Genomic DNA, 25,000 nt, shown 5'->3' with positions numbered 1-25,000 from the left:
TCGCTGCCCAGAGACGGCACCACGCCCGCCAGCTCGATCAGGTACTTCAGCTTCAGGCTGCGCTCGTCCACCGAGCAGCCCCCCAGCTTCTTCAGGAACCGCCTCAGGGTGGTCCGGATGCGGTACCGATCCAGCCGGTTCCGTCTCTGGATGTCATGGCGATGCGACACCGGGAGGCACGACTTGTAGCTGGAAGACGAGGACATGAAGGTGTGATGACGTCATGGTGCATCTGGAAGAGGAACACTGTATTCTATAAGGTTCTGGGCCTGGTGAACCGGGCCCTGGTCCCTGGTCTCCCACCTGACGGTCCTGCAGAGCTCTCTGATGCTCTGCTGCCGCTCCTTGGCCATCCTCCATAGGTCCAGCACCGCCAGGCCCAGGACCTCCTCCTGGTGGCGAGGCGGGGGACTGACGCCCAACGCACTCGCTATGAAGTCCCCCCGCAGCTGTGGAGCATCAGGATGAGTCTTCATGTCCTCATGTCTCCATGTCCTCATGTCTTCATGTCCTCATGTCTTCATGTCCTCATGTCTCCATGTCCTCATGTCTTCATGTCCTCATGTTCTCATGTCTTCATGTCCTCATGTCTTCATGTCCTCATGTCTCCATATCCTCATGTCTTCATGTCCTCATGTTCTCATGTATTCATGTCCTCATGTCTTCATGTCCTCATGTCTCCATGTCCTCATGTCTTCATGTCCTCATGTCCTCATGTCTTCATGTCTCATGTCCCGTGGTAGATGTCATGTCTTCATGTCTCATGTCCCATGTCCTCATGTCTTCATGTCCCATGGTAGATGTCATGTCCTCATGTCTTCATGTCTCATGTCCTCATGTCTTCATGTCCTCATGTCCTCATGTCCTCATGTCCTCATGTCCTCATGTCTTCATGTCCTCATGTCCTCATGTCTTCATGTCCTCATGTCTTCATGTCCTCATGTTCTCATGTCTTCATGTCCTCATGTCCTCATGTCATGTCTCCATGTCTTCATGTCCTCATGTCTCCATGTCCTCATGTCTCATGTCTTCATGTCCCGTGGTAGATGTCATGTCCTCATGTCTTCATGTCTCATGTCCCGTGGTAGATGTCATGTCTTCATGTCTCATATCTTCATGTCCTCATGTCCTCATGTTCTCATGTCCTCATGTCTTCATGTCCTCATGTCCTCATGTCTCCATGTCCTCATGTCTTCATGTCCTCATGTTCTCATGTCTTCATGTCCTCATGTCCTCATGTCTTCATGTCCTCCTCATGTCTTCATGTCCTCATGTCCTCATGTCTTCATGTCCTCATGTCTCCATGTCCTCATGTCTTCATGTCTTCATGTCCTCATGTCTTCATGTCCTCATGTCTTCATGTCCTCATGTCTCCATGTCCTCATGTCTTCATGTCTTCATGTCCTCATGTCTCATGTCTTCATGTCTCCATGTCATCATGTCTCCATGTCTTCATGTCTCCATGTCATCATGTCTCCATGTCTTCATGTCCTCATGTCTCATGTCTCCATGTCTTCATGTCTTCATGTCCTCATGTCTCCATGTCTTCATGTCTTCATGTCTTCATGTCCTCATGTCTCCATGTCTTCATGTCGTCATGTCCTCATGTCTCCATGTCTTCATGTCATCATGTCTTAATGTCTTCATGTCCTCATGTCTCCATGTCTTCATGTCTTCATGTCCTCATGTCTCCATGTCTTCATGTCGTCATGTCCTCATGTCCTCATGGCTTAATGTCTGATTATCTTATTATCTTAATGTCTTCATGTCTTGATGTCCTCATGTCTTAATGTCTTAATGTCCTCATGTCGTCATGTCCTCATGTCTTCATGTCTTGATGTCCTCATGTCTTAATGTCTTAATGTCCTCATGTCCTCATGTCTTAATGTCCTCATGGCTTAATGTCTGATTATCTTATTATCTTATTATCTTAATGTCTTCATGTCTTGATGTCCTCATGTCTTCATGTCCTCATGTCTTAATGTCTTCATGTCTTCATGTCCTCATGTCCTCATGGCTTAATGTCTGATTATCTTATTATCTTAATGTCTTCATGTCTTGATATCCTCATGTCTTAATGTCTTAATGTCCTCATGTCCTCATGTCTTAATGTCCTCATGGCTTAATGTCTGATTATCTTATTATCTTAATGTCTTCATGTCTTGATATCCTCATGTCTTAATGTCTTAATGTCCTCATGTCCTCATGTCTTAATGTCCTCATGGCTTAATGTCTGATTATCTTATTATCTTAATGTCTTCATGTCTTGATATCCTCATGTCTTCATGTCTTAATGTCCTCATGTCCTCATGTCTTAATGTCCTCATGGCTTAATGTCTTATTATCTTAATGTCTTGATGTCCTCATGTCTTACATACAGTGAGACGTGTTTGTACTTAACCTGAGTGAACAGGTAATCGATGGCGCTGCAGTCCAGAACTGGACCGGTTCTGTCTCTGGTGAGACTGAAGCGGCTCGAGGTTCCTGGACCTTGTCCGAACCAGATCCCGAAGAAGAACCTGAGAACACAAAGAAGTCTGTGGAGGACTTTACTGCAGACACTCAGGAGGTCTACGGAGTCCTGAACACAACGTACCTGAACTCAACGTACCTGAACTCAACGTACCTGAACACCAGCGCACCTGAACTCCAGCGTGCCTGAACACAGCGCACCTGAACTCGTGCCTGAACACAACTGCCTGAACACAGCTGAACCAGCCTGAACAACGTACCTGAACACAACGTACCTGAACTCAACGTACCTGAACTCAACGTACCTGAACACAACGCACCTGAACTCAACGTACCTGAACACAACGTACCTGAACACAACGTACCTGAACACAACGTACCTGAACACAACGTACCTGAACTCAACGTACCTGAACTCAACGTACCTGAACACAACGTACCTGAACTCAACGTACCTGAACACAACGTACCTGAACTCAACGTACCTGAACACAACGTACCTGAACTCAACGTACCTGAACTCAACGTACCTGAACTCAACGTACCTGAACACAACGTACCTGAACTCAACGTACCTGAACACAACGTACCTGAACTCAACGTACCTGAACTCAACGTACCTGAACACAACGTACCTGAACTCAACGTACCTGAACACAACGTACCTGAACTCAACGTACCTGAACTCAACGTACCTGAACTCAACGTACCTGAACACAACGTACCTGAACACAACGTACCTGAACTCAACGTACCTGAACACAACGTACCTGAACTCAACGTACCTGAACACAACGTACCTGAACTCAACGTACCTGAACTCAACGTACCTGAACTCAACGTACCTGAACACAACGTACCTGAACTCAACGTACCTGAACTCAACGTACCTGAACTCAACGTACCTGAACTCAACGTACCTGAACACAACGTACCTGAACTCAACGTACCTGAACTCAACTTACCTGAACTCAACGTACCTGAACTTAACGTACCTGAACTCAACGTACCTGAACACAACGTACCTGAACTCAACGTACCTGAACTCAACGTACCTGAACTCAACGTACCTGAACACAACGTACCTGAACTCAACGTACCTGAACACAACGTACCTGAACTCAACGTACCTGAACTCAGCGCCATGGACTTCTGCTTCAGTCTCGCTCCACCTACCTGACTCTGAAGTGCACCTGGAGGTTCTCCTCCGGGTTGAACATGTGAGACGGAGGAAACCAACAGGAGAGATCAGCAGACGCCAAACCGAAAACACTTTGGTACACAGGGAGGATTCCTGGAGGGAGATCACATGGCATCATCAAGGCCCAGGAGATCACATGACATCATCAAAGCCCAGGAGATCACATGACATCATCAAGGCCCAGGAGATCACATGACGTCATCAAGGCCCAGGAGATCACATGACATCATCAAAGCCCAGGAGATCACATGACACCATCAAGGCCCAGGAGATCACATGACACCATCAAGGCCCAGGAGATCACATGACATCATCAAGGCCCAGGAGATCACATGACGTCATCAAGGCCCAGGAGATCACATGACGTCATCAAGGCCCAGGAGATCACATGACATCATCAAAGCCCAGGAGATCACATGACACCATCAAGGCCCAGGAGATCATATGACATCATCAAGGCCCAGGAGATCACATGACATCATCAAGGCCCAGGAGATCACATGACATCATCAAAGCCCAGGAGATCACATGACATCATCAAGGCCCAGGAGATCACATGACATCATCAAGGCCCAGGCGATGAGGTCAGGGCTGGTTTAGGGTTTAGGGGTTTATGGGTTAGGGGTCTAGGGTTTAGGGTTTATGGGTTAGGGTCTAGGGTTTATGGGTTAGGGGTCTAGGGTTTATGGGTTAGGGGTCTAGGGTTTAGGGTTTAGGGGTTAGGGGTCTAGGGTTTATGGGTTAGGGGTCTAGGGTTTAGGGTTTATGGGTTAGGGGTCTAGGGTTTAGGGGTTAGGGGTCTAGGGTTTAGGGTTTATGGGTTAGGGGTCTAGGGTTTATGGGTTAGGAGTCTAGGGTTTAGGGTTTAGGGGTTTATGGGTTAGGGGTCTAGGGTTTAGGGTCTAGGGTTTAGGGTTTAGGGGTTAGGGTCTTGGGTGGATTCATGTCTTACCACATCTCTTGCCGGCCTGAATGCAGACCTGTTCAGCAGAGATGAGTCCAGGTGAAATGCGCATTGTTGTCTCTCCCTTGGTTTCTGGCAGGAAGTAGAGGTGGACCTGCAGACCGGGCCCATCGCTAGAGCTGGACCTCCGGCTGCCCCCCCGGTCCCGGGTCACCAGAGGGGCCGACTCCTCCTCGCTGAGATCCATCTGAGGTACTCCTGAGCACCAGAGGACAGGGTTTATTGTTATATATATTTATACATATATATATATTAGGGCTGTGAAACGATTAACACAGGGGGGCACATAACTTGCTCACCAGTGGGGGGGGGGGGGGTGCAAGTGACTTATTTTCATCCGAGCTCTGCGGCGCGCGAGACGGAGCTCTGAGTCGTGTTAACACGACACTAGAGACAGAATGACATGCTGCTGGAGAGACGACCAACAACAGACGGACTGGAAGCTCATTCTGCGCATGCGTTAAATGCGTTAAAATAAAATAACTAATTAATCCTGTAATTTAATTAACTGCGTTAACGCGTTATTTTTCACAGCACTAATATATATATGTGTGTATATATATATATAAATATATATATATAGATATAAATATATATATTTATATATCTATCGATATATATTTATATATATATATATATATATAAAGGTCAGAAGTCATTGAGATAACAAAATGTTCCCCAGCCACAATTCACGAGCAAGCCTAAAAAACTTGATCACAAATGGACTTTTATGGTATATATTATAATGATTCCAGTTAATATATAAGTATATAATGTTGTACATTACCATAATCAAGCGTTTCTAGTAAATATATAAGTATATAATGTTGTAGATTAGTATAATAAAGTTATGACTTGTGCTGAGTCCCCATAACTTTACATTTAGCTGTTTCCGTTATATCACCGCAGCAGAATCAGGAAGACAGTGAACGACATAAAACTCTTTAAAGTTACACATCAGGGCTTTAAACACTTTATAACTCATCAGATCTGAACACAAATAAAGTTCAAATTTGATCAAAAGCCTTAATTCAACATGTATCCAACAACATGTGTACAATAGCTGGTAGCAGCTGAGTGACACACATAGAAGCCCCTTCGCTGCAGTGCATTGTGGGTCTTAAATACATGTTAAATCAAAAAAATTTAAATAGGCAGGTAGAAACAGTAGTTATTAGTTAGTTTTAGAAGTCAAAATTATTAAATCTAATGTTTTTTTCAAAGCAGTTATAAAAAAAACACACACCACACCCCCCAACAACCCACAAAAATATAGTGAAATTGTCTCTCCCTGGCAAAGGGGTGGTTGGAGGGATCGCTAAAAAGGTTTTGACCTGCTGCGTCCGCACAGACAATTTCTCCTCATCATTAGGGTTCAAAAAAGGACAGTTGTAAATTTTAAAAATAAGCTGTCCGTTTCCACGGGGCCCCACAAACTGTCCTGGGTTAATTTCCTTATTTTAATGATCTGCCACAGTTTGCCCTTTCCAATACAAATGATGCTGTACACCAAGCATGGGCAATTTGGGAGATGTAAAAAAACTATAATCCGGGAAATTTTAATACTGGTTTAAACCCTTTTTTACAACTAATATATAAAATGTGTGTTTTTTTAAAAAAAATTATATTAAACCGGGATTTTTTTATTAAAAAAGGTTTGTATTGAATACCCCCTGGGAGTATTTTTGTTTCAAATTTTGTTTTAAATACGGGTAAAAAGTTTTAATGGGAAAAATTCTTTACCCTTTCCCGATTTGAATAATGTAAAGATAAAAATTATGATTTGGGTTTTTTTCCCCATCCCCTTTTAACAACCGGGTCAATCAGGCAGCAATAAAGCGGACGCTAAACTCTTAAAAGGTTAAGGGCTTTAAACCCCAAAACTCACCCCAGATTGGCCCTGGCATTGGGGCCCCGCCTTTCAAAGATCCACATTGTCCCTGTGCCCAGAAGCTTCCCAGCATTTTGAATACTACCGCCCTCCCTCACCTCTTCAAAATGCTGAGGGGGGAAAAAGGGTACTTGCCCCCCCCTTCCCCAGGGCCCCGCTCAGTTTTTTACCCCCCAAAACAGCCCCACGGATGTGTGTTCCCAGGATCAACCACCTTTCATCTGGCAAAGGGGCAGTCTCTTTCATTGTTTTTCACTTTCAACCCCATAGTCCCCTCAGCGGGGAACTGATTAGGGGGACTAAACCCCCCTGTTGTTGGATTTTCCTGCCCCCAGGAAGGGGGTAGGGGGGGAACAACCTCAAACCCCCCCCTGAAAAGGTAGGGTTGGTTCAGCCCCTCTGTCCCCTGTACCCTCTGTGGGCCGGTTCGCTCCCCTCACGTTTTGCTCCGGGTGGTGGGCCTTCTCCGAAAGGGCGGGGGCCTCCTGGGGAAAGGCTGTTGTCACCGGTGAGGACAACGCCTCATCTGAATGTCACCAAAACTAAGGGAGCTATTTATTTTGGGAGGTCAAAAACACTCTCCCATGGGGTTAGCGGCTACTTGGAGGGGGGGGGTTAAATCCTGGGAGCCCAAATCACGAGGATCGCTGGTCCCAAAAACACAGACCCAAAAGGCGGCCGCCTCTACCACCTCGGCCTGGGGGAAAAAAGTTTCCCCAAGGTCCTTCGTCCTTTACTCTACTTAGACTCCTGCGGGCTCCCCGGTTTCAATTTTTGCTACGGGAAGGTTGAAGAGTATCTTCGGGGGCACTAGGCCCACTCCCCACCCTCAGGATTGTCCCGGGGGTCAAAACCCGGGGGGCCCAGGATCATGAAACCTCACCACCCCAAAAACAGATGTTTCACTGCTCTCAGGCAGGCGCCTGTAGTATAAAAAAGGGAAGACAGACATTTTTTTACCATCAACTGTCTCCCCTCACCGGGACCCCCATAACCCACAAAACCCCCCACACACACACACACACACACACCCCTTATGTAAAATTTTGGGGTTTTTTTTTGAAAAGTGTGTATTGTTCCCTTGAATTCCTCGAGCATTGCCACTTTTTTTTCATGAACCCTTTTGTATTGAAAAATAAAACTCTTGAATTTGAATCTTAATCTTGAATAAAACAAAGGTTCTGCCACATTTTGTCCGGTCTCTGATTTTATTCTTTTTTACTCCATCGTTTTCTTTTTTCCCTTTCATGTTTGCAGTTTATGTCACATTTAGTTGAAGCTTTTATGTTGTACTCTGACAATGTTTTTATTCTTCCATTTTAAAATTTTTCCCCTATTTTATTTTTTATCTGAGATTGTATTGCAATCTTATTTTTTAAAATTTTTTCTTAAATCAGAAAGGGGGATCGTAAAAAATACCTTTTTCTAACTCTGGACATTTACTCAATGTTTTTCAATTCACCCCCCTTATTAAATAAACCATTTAAAAAACAACAACAACAAAAAAAAAAAACATCATTGTCCTATACTAACAAAATACAACTTGCTTAGTTGGGATAACTTGATTAAATATGTGCACGTCTGTCTGATGTACAAAATCATACATGGATGGACCTCCTCCTCTCAAACAATTTGTCACCACACAAACTGGATATCGGCTCTGCAGGTCTCTTCACACACACACACACACACACACACACACACACACACACACACACACACACACACACCTTAGAGCTACTCAGCCGTGGTTGGTCAAGGGGGAGGAGGGGAAGGGGGGGAGGGGGGGCGGCGCGCCTCCTGCCTCAAGGAGGAGTTGTCCGGCGCTGGGAGAACATCTTCATCTTCTTCACTGGGCTGACGGTGAGTCTCTGGAATGTTTCATTGTTCATGTTTTACTTTATGGAGTTAGATTGTGTTTTGCGGTTGGAGGAAACTGAACTTACTTTTCCTTAAAAATTTAAGTCACCTTAAAATTTGGACGGGTTGTCCCAAACTTTCTTTTAAAAGGGTTTTCTGGGGTTTATTAAATTAAACTTTTTTATAAAATTTAAAAAAACTAAAGTTTAAAAATTTTGGGATAAAAAGGTTAAAAGGTTTAAAAAAATTTTAAAAGTAATTTTTTTTACTACCAGGAGGGTTTTAATTCTTTTTTTCTTTTTTGTTTTTTTTAAAACAATAATTTTGGGGAATGAAATAAAAAATTTTTAAATTTAGGCCCCAAAAAAAATAAGGTTCAATTTTAATCGGGTTAATTTTCGACCCGGGCGGAACCCCAATTCTGTTTTTGAGAAAATGTCATTTTGTTTAGTGGGGAAAATAGTTTAGATTTCTTTCGGGTTTAAAGGGAAAACCCCGACCAAAGGTTAACCCCCAAAAATTTTTAAGTTTTACCCGGGGAAAATTTAAATTCCCAAAAGATTTGATGGGGGCCCCATTTTACCTTTTTGCTGGGGGTTTAAACAAAATTCATACCCGGGGTTTTTTTTAGGAAAAAGGGGAAACCTGGGAAACAAAGAAACCTTGGGGATAACCCTGGATTAAAAATTTTTTTAACTTTAATTTTAATTTTAATTATATTTGAAAAATTTACAACCCCAGGCCCTACTCGAAGACCCGGTTCAAAGGAAAATTGGTTTAAAATCCTTAAATTCTTGGGTGTTTTTACTTTTCCCCAAACTTCAATCCCGATTGAACGTTAAAGGAAAATCCCTTTAAAAAAAAATTAGACCCGGTCCACCAAATGGAGCCGCTCAGGGCCCCTGCCCCTAACTTTTCCCCTCCAAAACCCGGTTGTGGTGGAAAAATTTCTTTCCAAAGGGGGAAAAAAAGGCCGGCCCATCCCCTTCTTAGGAACGGGGCCCGGGGCCCTTTGTCCCCCACTTCTGTGGGGGTCAAAGTCCTTTGGGGGTTCCCCGGCTAAATTAATTTTGGGGACATCAGCTCCGGCCCCCCTTTCTTTTTTTTTAGGGAAAAACCCGCAAACCGGGGCCTAAAATTTTTAAACAGTTTAAATAGATTCATAATCAGTTGAAAAGGGAAAAATTTTTTGTTTCTTTTAGACATTTTAAAAATTTTAATTGTTTGGATTCTCTTATTTTTTAGTGGGAAAAACAATTTCAAAGAAAAGTTTTTAATTAGAAATTAATAAATTAGACCCAGTTGATTAAATCCTTTTTTGATTTTAACAAAATTCGTTTTTTTATTTTTAAAATATTTGGGATTTTTAATTAAAAACCACGATTGATCCCGATTAATTTATCCACACCTTAAAATAATTTTAGATAAGATTGATTAAAACGTTTAAAATTTGGTTTTGTTTTTAATTTGTTCATCAATTAATTTTGTTATTATTTAACAGTTTAACAGTTTTCCTATTAAAATGAAATTTAGATTTTATTTTTATTGGGCTCGTGGGTACCCCGCTAGAGGGCCCAGGTTCGGCGCGGAAAATCTTTTTTTGGGTGTTTTTCTTTTAAAGTTGGGTCCGCCGTCGTTGCCCCAGGAATTTAGCCCCTTTTTTTGGGGTTTTTCCACAAAACCCCCAGGTTTTGGCCCTTTTCCCCTTGGGGTTGTTTTCGGGGTGAAAAATGGACACGTTGTTAGTCCTGAAGTTGGGTTTAAGGGGAAATCACTGTGAGCTTTTTTTTTTTGGGAAACACACAAAACACACACACAACACAAAAAAACACAAAAAAAAAAAAACACAAAGTTTAAAAAACCAAAAAAACACAATTAAAAAAAAAAAATCAAAAACAAAAAAGTTTACCAAAACAAATTTAAAACAAAAGAAAAACCACAAAAACCCAAAGATTAAAACAAAGTTTTATTTAAACACATAATTAACAGGATTTCCCTTTCCTTTTTTTCGTGTTACCGGGATTTTTGAAGTCCAGGTTTGACCTCAGCCGGTGAAACACACAAAACAAAAAAACACAAACCCCACAAACACACAACATCCAAACCCCAAAAATCAAAAAAACCCAAGAAAAACCCCCCCAAAAACCCCAAAAAAACAAAACCCAAAAAAGGGTTTTTTGGGGGTTTTTGGGGGGGTTTGACCTTTCCCCAAAAAAGGGGTTTGGGGTCCTGTTTCCCCCCCCCCCAAACCCCACCCACCCCCACCCCACCAAACACACACACACACACACAGACACTCACACACATACACACACACACCTACACACACACACACACACACACCTACACACAGACACTCACACACATACACACACACACACACACACACCTACACACACACACACGTTACTCACACACACATACAGACACACAAACATACACACACACACACACACACCTACACACACACACACACACACACACACACACACACACACACATACCTCACACATACACACACACACCTGTACACACAGACACTCACACACACCTACACACAGACACACACACACACACACACCTACACACACACACCTACACACACACACTCACACACACACACACAGACACTCACACATACACACACACACACACACACACACACACCTACACACACACACACACACACACACACACACCTACACACACACACACACACAGACCTCACACACATACACACACACACACACACCTACACACACACACACACACACAGCCTCCCACACACACATGCAGACACACACTCCACACACACACAGACACTCACACACACACACGGAACACTCACACACACATACAGACACACACACACACACACACACAGACACTCCTATACACACACACACACACACACAGACACTCCACACACAGACACACACACACACACGAACCTCACACACACACACACACACACAGACACTCTCACACACAGACACACACACACACAGCCTCACACAGACACACACACACACAGGCCTCACACACACACACACAGACACTCACAGACACACACACACAGACAGACACTCACACACACAGACACTCACACACACACACACACACACACACACAGACACTCACACACACATACAGACACACACACACTCACACACACACACACACAGACACACACAGACACACAGACACACACACACTCACACACCCCCGCAGTAAGGGGTCTGGTGGTCTCTTCCAGGGGGGCATGAAGGCCGTGATCTGGACCGATGTGTTCCAGATCGTGGTCATGCTGGCGGGCTTCGTCGCCATCTTCCTCCACGGCTTGCAGTTCTGAATTACAGGCGGGCGTGGCGGTACTGGGGTCGCCAGAAATGGATCACGCATTAACTTCGATGAGTAAGAACATTTTATTTCCCTCCAGGACCTCAGACCACCTGGACTCAGGCTGCAGGTGTTTGATGATGAACCTGTGTGTCTCTGATTGGTCGTCATGTTCTGATGATGTCACTCAGCTTCAGCCTCGACCCGCGGCAGCGCTACAGCTTCTGGAGCCTGTCGGTGGGAGGAGCTTCAGTCTGGTTGTCCATGTACGGAGTCAACCAGGCGCAGGTGCAGCGCTACATCGCCTGCAGGACGGAGAGAGACGCCCAGTGGTGAGTGACACCTGTCAGTCACTGTTTACTCCTTCCTCCTCCTGCTCTCTCCTGCCTCCTCCTTCCTCCTCCTGCTCTCTCCTGCTCTCTCCTTCCTCCTCCTGCTCTCTCCTTCCTCCTCCTGCTCTCTCCTGCCTCCTCCTTCCTCCTCCTGCTCTCTCCTGCCTCCTCCTTCCTCCTCCTGCTCTCTCCTTCCTCCTCCTTCCTCCTCCTGCTCTCTCCTGCCTCCTCCTTCCTCCTCCTCTCCTCCTTCCTCCTCCTTCCTCCTCCTGCTCTCTCCTTCCTCCTCCTTCCTCCTCCTGCTCTCTCCTGCCTCCTCCTTCCTCCTCCTGCTCTCTCCTGCTCTCTCCTGCTCTCTCCTGCCTCCTCCTGCTCTCTCCTGCTCCCTTCCTCCTTCCTCCTTCCTCCTCCTGCCTCCTCCTGCCTGCCTTCCTTCCTCCTCCTCCCTCCTCCTCCTCCTTCCTCCTCCTGCTCTCCTGCCTCCTCCTGCTCTCTCCTTCCTCCTCCTTCCTCCTCCTGCTCTCTCCTGCCTCCTCCTTCCTCCTCCTGCTCTCTCCTGCTCTCTCCTGCTCTCTCCTTCCTCCTCCTTCCTCCTCCTGCCTCCTCCTGCTCTCTCCTTCCTCCTCCTTCCTCCTCCTGCTCTCTCCTTCCTCCTCCTCCGTCTCCTCCTTCCTCCTCCTGCTCTCTCCTGCCTCCTCCTGCTCTCTCCTTCCTCCTCCTTCCTCCTCCTGCTCTCTCCTGCTCTCTCAGAATCAGAATCAGAATCAGAATCAGAAACAGTTTTATTGCCAGGAATGTTTACACAAACGAGGAATTTTTTTTGGCGGAAGGTGCAACATTTGGACATGACAAACAAACAACAATCAACACGACAGAAAGACAACAAATAATGTGACAGTGTTTGGGTGTGTGCTTCAAGTGGTGTGTTTTAGTTAAAAGTGTATGTTACATGTGGCGTGTGATTAAGTTAAAGTGCATGTAAATAAGGTGGCATGTGTGTGGAGGAGGCCTCAAGTTAAAGTGCATGTTAAAGTGTGTGTGGAGGAGGAAGAAGAGGAGGAGGGAGGAGTGGGGAAGAAGGAGGAGGAGGAAGTGCGAGCGGAAGAAGGAGGAGAGGAAGGTGGAAGAAGAGGTGGTAGTCCTGGGGTGACAGTCAGTCAGTCCGGGTTCCATTGATGAGCCCGACTGCCGACGGAAAAAACTTTGTGGCGGGAGGTCTTGGTCATGATGGACTGCAGCCTCCTCCCGAGGGAGGGACTCGAACAGGAGTGTCCAGGCTGGGAGGGGTCAGCGACAATCTTTCTGGCCCGCTTCAGTGACCTGGAAGTGAACAGGACCTGGAGGGAAGGCAGATTGCAGCCGATAACCCTCTCGGCCGAGCGGATGATGCTCTGCAGCCTGCGCTTGTCTTTGGCTGTGGCTGCTCTCTCCTGCCTCCTCCTGCTCTCTCCTTCCTCCTCCTGCTCTCTCCTGCCTCCTCCTTCCTCCTCCTGCTCTCTCCTTCCTCCTCCTGCTCTCTCCTTCCTCCTCCTTCCTCCTCCTGCTCTCTCCTGCTCTCTCCTGCCTCCTCCTGCTCTCTCCTTCCTCCTCCTTCCTCCTCCTGCTCTCTCCTGCTCTCTCCTGCCTCCTCCTTCCTCCTGCCTCCTCCTTCCTCCTCCTGCTCTCTCCTTCCTCCTCCTTCCTCCTCCTGCTCTCTCCTGCCTCCTCCTTCCTCCTCCTGCTCTCTCCTGCTCTCTCCTGCTCTCTCCTGCCTCCTCCTGCTCTCTCCTTCCTCCTCCTTCCTCCTCCTGCTCTCTCCTGCCTCCTCCTGCTCTCTCCTTCCTCCTCCTTCCTCCTCCTGCTCTCTCCTGCCTCCTCCTGCTCTCTCCTGCTCTCTCCTTCCTCCTCCTGCTCTCTCCTGCCTCCTCCTGCTCTCTCCTGCCTCCTCCTGCTCTCTCCTCCTGCTCCTCCTCCTCCTGCCTCTCCTTCCTCCTCCTCCTCTCTCTGCCTCCTCCTCCTCTCTCCTCTCCCTCCTCCTGCTCTCTCCTGCTCTCTCCTGCCTCCTCCTCCTGCTCTCTCCTGCTCTCTCCTGCCTCCTCCTGCTCTCTCCTGCTCTCTCCTGCCTCCTCCTGCTCTCTCCTGCCTCCTCCTGCTCTCTCCTGCCTCCTCCTGCTCTCTCCTGCTCTCTCCTGCCTCCTCCTGCTCTCTCCTGCTCTCTCCTGCCTCCTCCTGCTCTCTCCTGCCTCCTCCTGCCTCCTCCTGTCTCCTCCTGTTTGCAGGGCGCTGCTGGTCAACCAGCTGGGTCTGTGCCTCCTGGTCGGCAGCGCTGCAACTTGCGGCATCGTCATGTTCGCTTATTACATCGACTGTGATCCCTTGAAGTCCGGAAGCATCTCGGCCCCGGACCTGGTACTGAAGACCCTCTATAGATGTGTGATCAGATCTGATCACTCTCTACTGATGTGTGATCAGATCTGATCACTCTCTACTGATGTGTGATCAGATCTGATCACTCTCTACTGACCTGTGATCAGATCTGATCACTCTCTGTGTTTATCGATTATTGGCTGTGAGTAAACGTTGTTATTGACTCGTGTTTCCTCTCTGGTGAAGTACATGCCGTACTTTGTGTTGGACATATTCAGAGACCACCCCGGGTTCCCAGGGCTGTTCCTGGCCTGTGCGTACAGCGGGACTCTGAGGTACTCCACCCTTAAAGGGACAGTGTGAGACATTCAGGAGGCTCTATTGATACATAACAGACTTTATCTTCTACATCTAGTGACATGTTTATGACTGTAGCATGTTTATGACTCTGGTAACATGTTTATGACTGTAGCATGTTTATGACTCTGGTAACATGTTTATGACTGTAGCATGTTTATGACTCTGGTAACATGTTTATGACTGTAGCGTGTTTATGACTCTGGTAACATGTTTATGACTGTAGCGTGTTTATGACTCTGGTAACATGTTTATGACTGTAGCGTGTTTATGACTCTGGTAACATGTTTATGACTGTAGCATGTTTATGACTCTGGTAACATGTTTATGACTGTAGCATGTTTATGACTCTGGTAACATGTTTATGACTGTAACATGTTTATGACTGGTAACATGTTTATGACTGGTAACATGTTTATGACTGTAGCGTGTTAATGACTCTGGTAACATGTTTATGACTGTAGCGTGTTTATGACTCTGGTAACATGTTTATGACTGTAGCGTGTTTATGACTGGTAACATGTTTATGACTGTAGCGTGTTTATGACTGTGGTAACATGTTTATGACTCTGGTAACATGTTTATGACTGTAACATGTTTATGACTGGTAACATGTTTATGACTGTAGCGTGTTTATGACTCTGGTAACATGTTTATGACTGTAGCGTGTTTATGACTCTGGTAACATGTTTATGACTGTAACATGTTTATGACTGGTAACATGTTTATGACTCTGGTAACATGTTTGTGACTGTAACATGTTTATGACTCTGGTAACATGTTTATGACTGTAGCGTTTATGACTCTGGTAACATGTTTATGACTGTATGTGTTTATGACTCTGGTAACATGTTTATGACGGTAGCATGTTTATGACTCTGGTAACATGTTTATGACTGTTACATTACATGTTTATGACTGTAGCGTTTATCCAAAGACTCTGAGTAACATTATGAAGCTCTGGTAACATGTTTATGACTGGTAACATGTTTATGACTGTAACATGTTTATGACTCTGGTAACATGTTTGTGACTGTAACATGTTTATGACTCTGGTAACATGTTTATGACTGTAGCGTGTTTATGACTCTGGTAACATGTTTATGACTGTTGCATGTTTATGACTCTGGTAACATGTTTATGACTGTTGCGTGTTTATGACTCTGGTAACATGTTTATGACTGTAGCGTGTTTATGACTCTGGTAACATGTTTATGACTGTAGCGTGTTTATGACTCTGGTAACATGTTTATGACTCTGGTAACATGTTTATGACTGTAGCGTGTTTATGACTCTGGTAACATGTTTATGACTGTAGCGTGTTTATGACTCTGGTAACATGTTTATGACTGTAGCGTGTTTATGACTCTGGTAACATGTTTATGACTGTAGCATGTTTATGACTCTGGTAACATGTTTATGACTCTGGTAACATGTTTATGACTGTAGCATGTTTATGACTCTGGTAACATGTTTATGACTGTAGCGTGTTTATGACTCTGGTAAAATGTTTATGACTGGAGCGTGTTTATGACTCTGGTAACATGTTTATGACTGTAGCATGTTTATGACTCTGGTAACATGTTTATGACTGTAGCGTGTTTATGACTCTGGTAACATGTTTATGACTGTAGCATGTTTATGACTCTGGTAACATGTTTATGACTGTAGCATGTTTATGACTCTGGTAACATGTTTATGACTGTAGCGTGTTTATGACTCTGGTAACATGTTTATGACTGTAGCGTGTTTATGACTCTGGTAACATGTTTATGACTGTAGCGTGTTTATGACTCTGGTAACATGTTTATGACTGTAACATGTTTATGACTCTGGTAACATGTTTATGACTGTAGCGTGTTTATGACTCTGGTAACATGTTTATGACTGTAGCGTGTTTATGACTCTGGTAACATGTTTATGACTGTAGCATGTTTATGACTCTGGTAACATGTTTATGACTGTAGTGTGTTTATATCTGGTAACATGTTTATGACTGTAGCGTGTTTATGACTCTGGTAACATGTTTATGACTGTAGCGTGTTTATGACTCTGGTAACATGTTTATGACTGTAACATGTTTATGACTGGTAACATGTTTATGACTGTAGTGTGTTTATGACTCTGGTAACATGTTTATGACTGTAGCGTGTTTATGACTCTGGTAACATGTTTATGACTGTAGCGTGTTTATGACTCTGGTAACATGTTTATGACTGTAGTGTGTTTATGACTCTGGTAACATGTTTATGACTGTAGCGTGTTTATGACTCTGGTAACATGTTTATGACTGTAACATGTTTATGACTCTGGTAACATGTTTATGACTGTAGCATGTTTATGACTCTGGTAACATGTTTGATCAGCGTGTTTATGACTCTGGTAACATGTTTATGACTGTAGCGTGTTTATGACTCTGGTAACATGTTTATGACTGTAGCGTGTTTATGACTCTGGTAACATGTTTATGACTCTGGTAACATGTTTATGACTCTAGTAACATGTTTATGACTCTGGTAACATGTTTATGACTGTAGCGTGTTTATGACTCTGGTAACATGTTTATGACTGTAGCGTGTTTATGACTCTGGTAACATGTTTATGACTGTAACATGTTTATGACTCTGGTAACATGTTTATGACTGTAGCGTGTTTATGACTCTGGTAACATGTTTATGACTGTAGCATGTTTATGACTCTGGTAACATGTTTATGACTGTAGCATGTTTATGACTCTGGTAACATGTTTATGACTCTAGTAACATGTTTATGACTCACAAGTTATGACTCTGGTAACATGTTTATGACTCTAGTAACATGTTTATGACTGTAGTATGTTTATGACTCTAGTAACATGTTTATGACTGTAGCGTGTTTATGACTCTGGTAACATGTTTATGACTGTAGCGTGTTTATGACTCTGGTAACATGTTTATGACTGTAGCGTGTTTATGACTCTGGTAACATGTTTATGACTGTAGCATGTTTATGACTCTGGTAACATGTTTATGACTGGTGTGTTAACGTGTTTATGACTCTGGTAACATGTTTATGACTGTAACATGTTTATGACTCTGGTAACATGTTTATGACTGTAGCATGTTTATGACTCTGGTAACATGTTTATGACTGTAGCGTGTTTATGACTCTGGTAACATGTTTATGACTGTAGCATGTTTATGACTCTGGTAACATGTTTATGACTGTAGCATGTTTATGACTCTGGTAACATGTTTATGACTGTAGCATGTTTATGACTCTGGTAACATGTTTATGACTCTAGTAACATGTTTATGACTCTAGTAACATGTTTATGACTCTGGTAACATGTTTATGACTGTAGCGTGTTTATGACTCTGGTAACATGTTTATGACTGTAGTGTGTTTATGACTCTGGTAACATGTTTATGACTGTAACATGTTTATGACTCTGGTAACATGTTTATGACTGTAGCATGTTTATGACTCTGGTAACATGTTTATGACTCTGGTAACATGTTTATGACTCTAGTAACATGTTTATGACTCTGGTAACATGTTTATGACTGTAACATGTTTATGACTCTGGTAACATGTTTATGACTCTAGTAACATGTTTATGACTGTAGCATGTTTATGACTCTGGTAACATGTTTATGACTGTAGCGTGTTTATGACTCTGGTAACATGTTTATGACTCTAGTAACATGTTTATGACTCTAGTAACATGTTTATGACTCTGGTAACATGTTTATGACTCTGGTAACATGTTTATGACTCTGGTAACATGTTTATGACTGTAGCGTGTTTATGACTCTGGTAACATGTTTATGACTGTAACATGTTTATGACTCTGGTAACATGTTTATGACTGTAACATGTTTATGACTCTGGTAACATGTTTATGACTGTAGCGTGTTTATGACTCTGGTAACATGTTTATGACTGTAGCGTGTTTATGACTCTGGTAACATGTTTATGACTGTAGCGTGTTTATGACTCTGGTAACATGTTTATGACTGGTAACATGTTTATGACTGTAGCGTGTTTATGACTCTGGTAACATGTTTATGACTCTAGTAACATGTTTATGACTGTAGCGTGTTTATGACTCTGGTAACATGTTTATGACTCTAGTAACATGTTTATGACTCTAGTAACATGTTTATGACTGTAGCGTGTTTATGACTCTGGTAACATGTTTATGACTCTAGTAACATGTTTATGACTGTAACATGTTTATGACTCTGGTAACATGTTTATGACTCTAGTAACATGTTTATGACTCTGGTAACATGTTTATGACTCTAGTAACATGTTTATGACTCTAGTAACATGTTTATGACTCTGGTAACATGTTTATGACTGTAGCATGTTTATGACTCTGGTAACATGTTTATGACTGTAGCGTGTTTATGACTCTGGTAACATGTTTATGACTGTAGCATGTTTATGACTCTGGTAACATGTTTATGACTCTAGTAACATGTTTATGACTCTGGTAACATGTTTATGACTCTAGTAACATGTTTATGACTCTAGTAACATGTTTATGACTCTGGTAACATGTTTATGACTCTAGTAACATGTTTATGACTCTGGTAACATGTTTATGACTCTGGTAACATGTTTATGACTGTAGTGTGTTTATGACTCTGGTAACATGTTTATGACTGTAGCATGTTTATGACTCTGGTAACATGTTTATGACTCTGGTAACATGTTTATGACTCTGGTAACATGTTTATGACTCTGGTAACATGTTTATGACTCTGGTAACATGTTTATGACTCTAGTAACATGTTTATGACTCTAGTAACATGTTTATGACTCTAGTAACATGTTTATGACTCTGGTAACATGTTTATGACTCTAGTAACATGTTTATGACTCTGGTAACATGTTTATGACTCTAGTAACATGTTTATGACTCTAGTAACATGTTTATGACTCTGGTAACATGTTTATGACTGTAGCGTGTTTATGACTCTGGTAACATGTTTATGACTCTGGTAACATGTTTATGACTGTAGCATGTTTATGACTCTGGTAACATGTTTATGACTCTAGTAACATGTTTATGACTCTGGTAACATGTTTATGACTCTGGTAACATGTTTATGACTCTGGTAACATGTTTATGACTCTAGTAACATGTTTATGACTCTGGTAACATGTTTATGACTGTAGCGTGTTTATGACTCTGGTAACATGTTTATGACTCTAGTAACATGTTTATGACTCTGGTAACATGTTTATGACTGTAGCGTGTTTATGACTCTGGTAACATGTTTATGACTCTAGTAACATGTTTATGACTCTGGTAACATGTTTATGACTCTGGTAACATGTTTATGACTGTAGCATGTTTATGACTCTAGTAACATGTTTATGACTCTGTAACATGTTTATGACTCTGGTAACATGTTTATGACTCTGGTAACATGTTTATGACTCTGGTAACATGTTTATGACTCTGGTAACATGTTTATGACTCTAGTAACATGTTTATGACTCTGGTAACATGTTTATGACTCTAGCATGTTTATACGTAACATGTTTATGACTGGTAACATGTTTATGACTGTAACATGTTTATGACTCTGGTAACATGTTTGTGACTGTAACATGTTTATGACTCTGGTAACATGTTTATGACTGGTAACATGTTTATGACTCTAGTAACATGTTTATGACTCTGGTAACATGTTTATGACTCTGGTAACATGTTTATGACTCTGGTAACATGTTTATGACTCTGGTAACATGTTTATGACTCTGGTAACATGTTTATGACTGGTAACATGTTTATGACTCTGGTAACATGTTTATGACTCTAGTAACATGTTTATGACTCTGGTAACATGTTTATGACTCTGGTAACATGTTTATGACTCTAGTAACATGTTTATGACTCATCTTTGGTAACATGTTTATGACTAGGTACACGTGTTTATGACTCTGGTAACATGTTTATGACTCTAACATGTTTATGACTCTGGTAACATGTTTTATGACTCTGGTAACATGTTTATGACTCTGGTAACATGTTTATGACTCTGGTAACATGTTTATGACTCTGGTAACATGTTTATGACTGTAACATGTTTATGACTCTGGTAACATGTTTATGACTCTAGTAACATGTTTATGACTCTGGTAACATGTTTATGACTGTAGCATGTTTATGACTCTGGTAACATGTTTATGACTCTGGTAACATGTTTATGACTCTAGTAACATGTTTATGACTCTGGTAACATGTTTATGACTCTGGTAACATGTTTATGACTGGTAACATGTTTATGACTCTGGTAACATGTTTATGACTCTGGTAACATGTTTATGACTCTAGTAACATGTTTATGACTCTGGTAACATGTTTATGACTGGTAACATGTTTATGACTCTGGTAACATGTTTATGACTCTAGTAACATGTTTATGACTCTGGTAACATGTTTATGACTCTGGTAACATGTTTATGACTCTGGTAACATGTTTATGACTGTAGCATGTTTATGACTCTGGTAACATGTTTATGACTGTAGCATGTTTATGACTCTGGTAACATGTTTATGACTCTGGTAACATGTTTATGACTCTGGTAACATGTTTATGACTGTAGCGTGTTTATGACTCTGGTAACATGTTTATGACTGTAGCGTGTTTATGACTCTGGTAACATGTTTATGACTCTGGTAACATGTTTATGACTCTGGTAACATGTTTATGACTGGTAACATGTTTATGACTCTGGTAACATGTTTATGACTCTAGTAACATGTTTATGACTCTGGTAACATGTTTATGACTCTGGTAACATGTTTATGACTCTGGTAACATGTTTATGACTGGTAACATGTTTATGACTCTGGTAACATGTTTATGACTCTAGTACATGTTTATGACTCTAGTAACATGTTTATGACTGTAACATGTTTATGACTCTGGTAACATGTTTATGACTCTAGTAACATGTTTATGACTCTGGTAACATGTTTATGACTCTAGTAACATGTTTATGACTCTGGTAACATGTTTATGACTCTAGTAACATGTTTATGACTCTGGTAACATGTTTATGACTCTAGTAACATGTTTATGACTCTGGTAACATGTTTATGACTCTGGTAACATGTTTATGACTGGTAACATGTTTATGACTCTAGTAACATGTTTATGACTCCAACATGTATATGACTCTATGACATGTCTGACTAGTAACATGTTTATGACTTGGCAACATGTTTATGACTCTAGTAACATGTTTATGACTCTGGTAACATGTTTATGACTCTAGTAACATGTTTATGACTCTGGTAACATGTTTATGACTCTGGTAACATGTTTATGACTCTGGTAACATGTTTATGACTCTGGTAGCGTGTGTATCTGTGTATCTCTGGTAGTGTGTGTATCTCTGGTAGCGTGTGTATCTCTGGTAGCGTGTGTATCTCTGGTAGCGTGTGTATCTCTGGTAGCGTGTGTATCTCTGGTAGCGTGTGTATCTCTGGTAGCGTGTGCATGACTCTGGTAGCGTGTGTATCTCTGGTAGCGTGTGTATCTCTGGTAGCGTGTGTATCTCTGGTAGCGTGTGCATGACTCTGGTAGCGTGTGCATGACTCTGGTAGCGTGTTCTTCGCAGCACGGCCTCCACGAGCATCAACGCCATGGCTGCCGTGACGATGGAGGACCTGCTGAAGCCTCGCCTGGCCCTCCTGACGCAGGAGGAGCTGATCCTGGTGTCTCAGGGCCTGTGTAGGTCTGAGGTCACCGTCATGTGGTCAACAAGCGGCCCGCACCAGACACTGAGACACTTCCTGTTGCTGTCTCCACTTCCTGTTGCTGTATCTACTTCCTGTTGATGTCTCCACTTCCTGTTGATGTCTCCACTTCCTGCTGTCGTCTCCACTTCCTGTTGCTGTCTCCACTTCCTATTGGTGCATCTACTTCCTGTTATTGTCTCCACTTCCTGTGTTGTTATTGTCCCCACTTCCTGCTGTTGTCTCCACTTCCGGTGTTGCCTCCACTTCCTGTGTTGTCTCCACTTCCTGTGTTGTCTCCACTTCCTGTGTTGTCTCCACTTCCTGGTGTTGTCTCCACTTCCTGTGTTGTCTCCACTTCCTGGTGTTGTCTACACTTCCTGCTGTCGTCTCCACTCTGCAGTTGTCTCCACTTCCTATGTTGTCTCCACTTCCTGTGTTGTCTCCACTTCCTGTGTTGTCTCCACTTCCTGTGTTGTCTCCACTTCCTATGTTGTCTCCACTTTCTGTGTTGTCTCCACTTCCTGGTGTTGTCTCCACTTCCTGTGTTGTCTCCACTTCCTATGTTGTCTCCACTTCCTGTGTTGTCTCCACTTCCTGGTGTTGTCTCCACTTCCTGTGTTGTCTCCACTTCCTATGTTGTCTCCACTTCCTGTGTTGTCTCCACTTCCTGGTGTTGTCTCCACTTCCTGCTGTCGTCTCCACTTCCTGTTGCTGTGGCTTGACCCCTGGGTCGTGACCTCTGTTCCAGCGCTCCTGTACGGGGGGAGCTGCATCGCGGTCGCTGCTCTCGCCTCCTTCCTGGATTGGGGAGTTCTTCAGGTGTAGTAAACCTGATGTCCTATGGATGAGCGTTCCTCGTGGTGTCATGTGACAGGAAGTGCTTCCTCCTCCAGGGCTCCTTCACCGTGATGGGCGTGGTCAGCGGGCCGCTGCTCGGCGTCTTCGTTCTGGGGATGTTCGTCCCGGCAGCCAACCGGCCGGTCAGAGCTGCTTCCTGTCAGGAGCTCCTTCCTCTATCCTTCCTCTATCCTTCCTTTATCCTTCCTCTATCCTTCCTCTATCCTTCCTCTATCCTTCCTTTACCCTTCCTTTACCCTTCCTCTATCCTTCCTCTATCCTTCCTTTATCCTTCCTCTATCCTTCCTCTATCCTTCCTTTACTCTTCCTTTACTCTTCCTTTACTCTTCCTTTATCCTTCCTTTACTCTTCCTTTATCCTTCCTTTACTCTTCCTTTATCCTTCCTTTACTCTTCCTTTATCCTTCCTTTACCCTTCCTCTATCCTTCCTTTATCCTTCCTTTACCCTTCCTCTATCCTTCCTTTACTCTTCCTTTATCCTTCCTTTACTCTTCCTTTATCCTTCCTTTACTCTTCCTTTACTCTTCCTTTACTCCTCCTTTATCCTTCCTTTACTCTTCCTTTACTCTTCCTCTATCCTTCCTTTACTCTTCCTTTACTCTTTCTTTACTCTTCCTTTATCCTTCCTTTACTCTTCCTTTACTCTCTTCCTCATCCTTTCGCCCTTCCTCTATCCTTCCTTTACCCTTCCTTTACTCTTCCTTTATCCTTCCTTTACTCTTTCTTTACTCTTCCTTTATCCTTCCTTTACTCTTCCTTTACTCTTCCTTTATCCTTCCTTTACTCTTCCTTTACTCTTCCTTTACTCTTCCTTTACTCCCTCCCTACTCTTCCCTTTACCTCTCCTTATCCTCCTTTACCCTTCCCCATCCCTTCCTACCTTCCCTACTCTTCCTTTACCTTCCCTATCCTTCCCTTTACCCTTCCTCTATCCTTCCTTTACTCTTCCTTTATCCTTCCTTTACTCTTCCTTTACTCTTCCTTTACTCTTCCTTTATCCTTCCTTTATCCTTCCTTGCCCCTTCCCATTCCTCCTTTACTCTTCCTTATCCTTCCTTTACTCTTCTTTATCTTTCCTTACCTTCCTTTATCCTTCTCCTTCCTTTACTCTTCCTTTACTCTTCCTTTATCCTTCCTTTACTCTTCCTTTACTCTTTCTTTACTCTTCCTTTATCCTTCCTTTACTCTTCCTTTACTCTTCCTTTATCCTTCCTTTACCCTTCCTCTATCCTTCCTTTACCCTTCCTTTACTCTTCCTCTATCCTTCCTTTACTCTTCCTCATCTTCCTCTATCCCTTCCTACTCTTCCTTTTACCCTTCACTCTTCTCACTTCCTTCCTTACCTTCTTACCTTCCCTACCTTCCTTTACTCTTCTTCTCTTCACCTTTACCCTTCCCTTACCCTTCCCCATCCTTCCCTACTCTTCCTTTATCCTCCCTCACTCTTCCCTACTCCTTCCTTACTCTCCTCATCCTCCCTACTCTTCCTTTACCTTCTTTACTCTCCCTATGTCAACCCTTCACACTTCCCTCACTCTCCCTACCCTCTCACTCTTCCCTACCTTCCTCACCTTCCTTCCTCTTCCTTACCCTTCCTTTACCCTTCCTCTATCCTTTTCCCTTTTTTATTTTT

General features: G+C 43.2%; 2 protein-coding genes across 2 annotated transcripts in view; one reads left to right on the top strand and one right to left on the bottom strand.

The window, feature by feature from the left end:
* Window positions 1–4,824, bottom strand: part of jak3 (Janus kinase 3 (a protein tyrosine kinase, leukocyte)) — a 24,168-nt gene extending 19,344 nt beyond the window's left edge. Inside the window, exons 1-5 of the mRNA XM_056415002.1 lie at window positions 4,626–4,824; window positions 3,649–3,766; window positions 2,402–2,519; window positions 304–449; window positions 1–189 (exon numbers count right to left, since the gene is read on the bottom strand). The exon at window positions 1–189 is cut by the window's left edge and continues 112 nt beyond it. Of these exons, the coding sequence (XP_056270977.1) occupies window positions 1–189; window positions 304–449; window positions 2,402–2,519; window positions 3,649–3,766; window positions 4,626–4,824 (770 nt within the window). The remainder of the gene's footprint in view (window positions 190–303; window positions 450–2,401; window positions 2,520–3,648; window positions 3,767–4,625) is intronic.
* A 1,328-nt stretch (window positions 4,825–6,152) lies between these two features.
* slc5a5 (solute carrier family 5 member 5) overlaps window positions 6,153–25,000 on the top strand; it is a 19,876-nt gene continuing 1,028 nt past the window's right edge. The window contains 8 exon segments of the mRNA XM_056414998.1: window positions 6,153–6,170; window positions 11,645–11,802; window positions 11,919–12,059; window positions 14,318–14,447; window positions 14,652–14,740; window positions 22,389–22,501; window positions 23,258–23,328; window positions 23,403–23,489. Of these exon segments, the coding sequence (XP_056270973.1) occupies window positions 6,153–6,170; window positions 11,645–11,802; window positions 11,919–12,059; window positions 14,318–14,447; window positions 14,652–14,740; window positions 22,389–22,501; window positions 23,258–23,328; window positions 23,403–23,489 (807 nt within the window).

The sequence above is a fragment of the Pseudoliparis swirei genome, chromosome 5, assembly GCF_029220125.1.
Source record: "Pseudoliparis swirei isolate HS2019 ecotype Mariana Trench chromosome 5, NWPU_hadal_v1, whole genome shotgun sequence".
NCBI lineage: Eukaryota > Metazoa > Chordata > Actinopteri > Perciformes > Liparidae > Pseudoliparis > Pseudoliparis swirei.
This window is presented reverse-complemented; position numbering and strand designations above follow the sequence as displayed.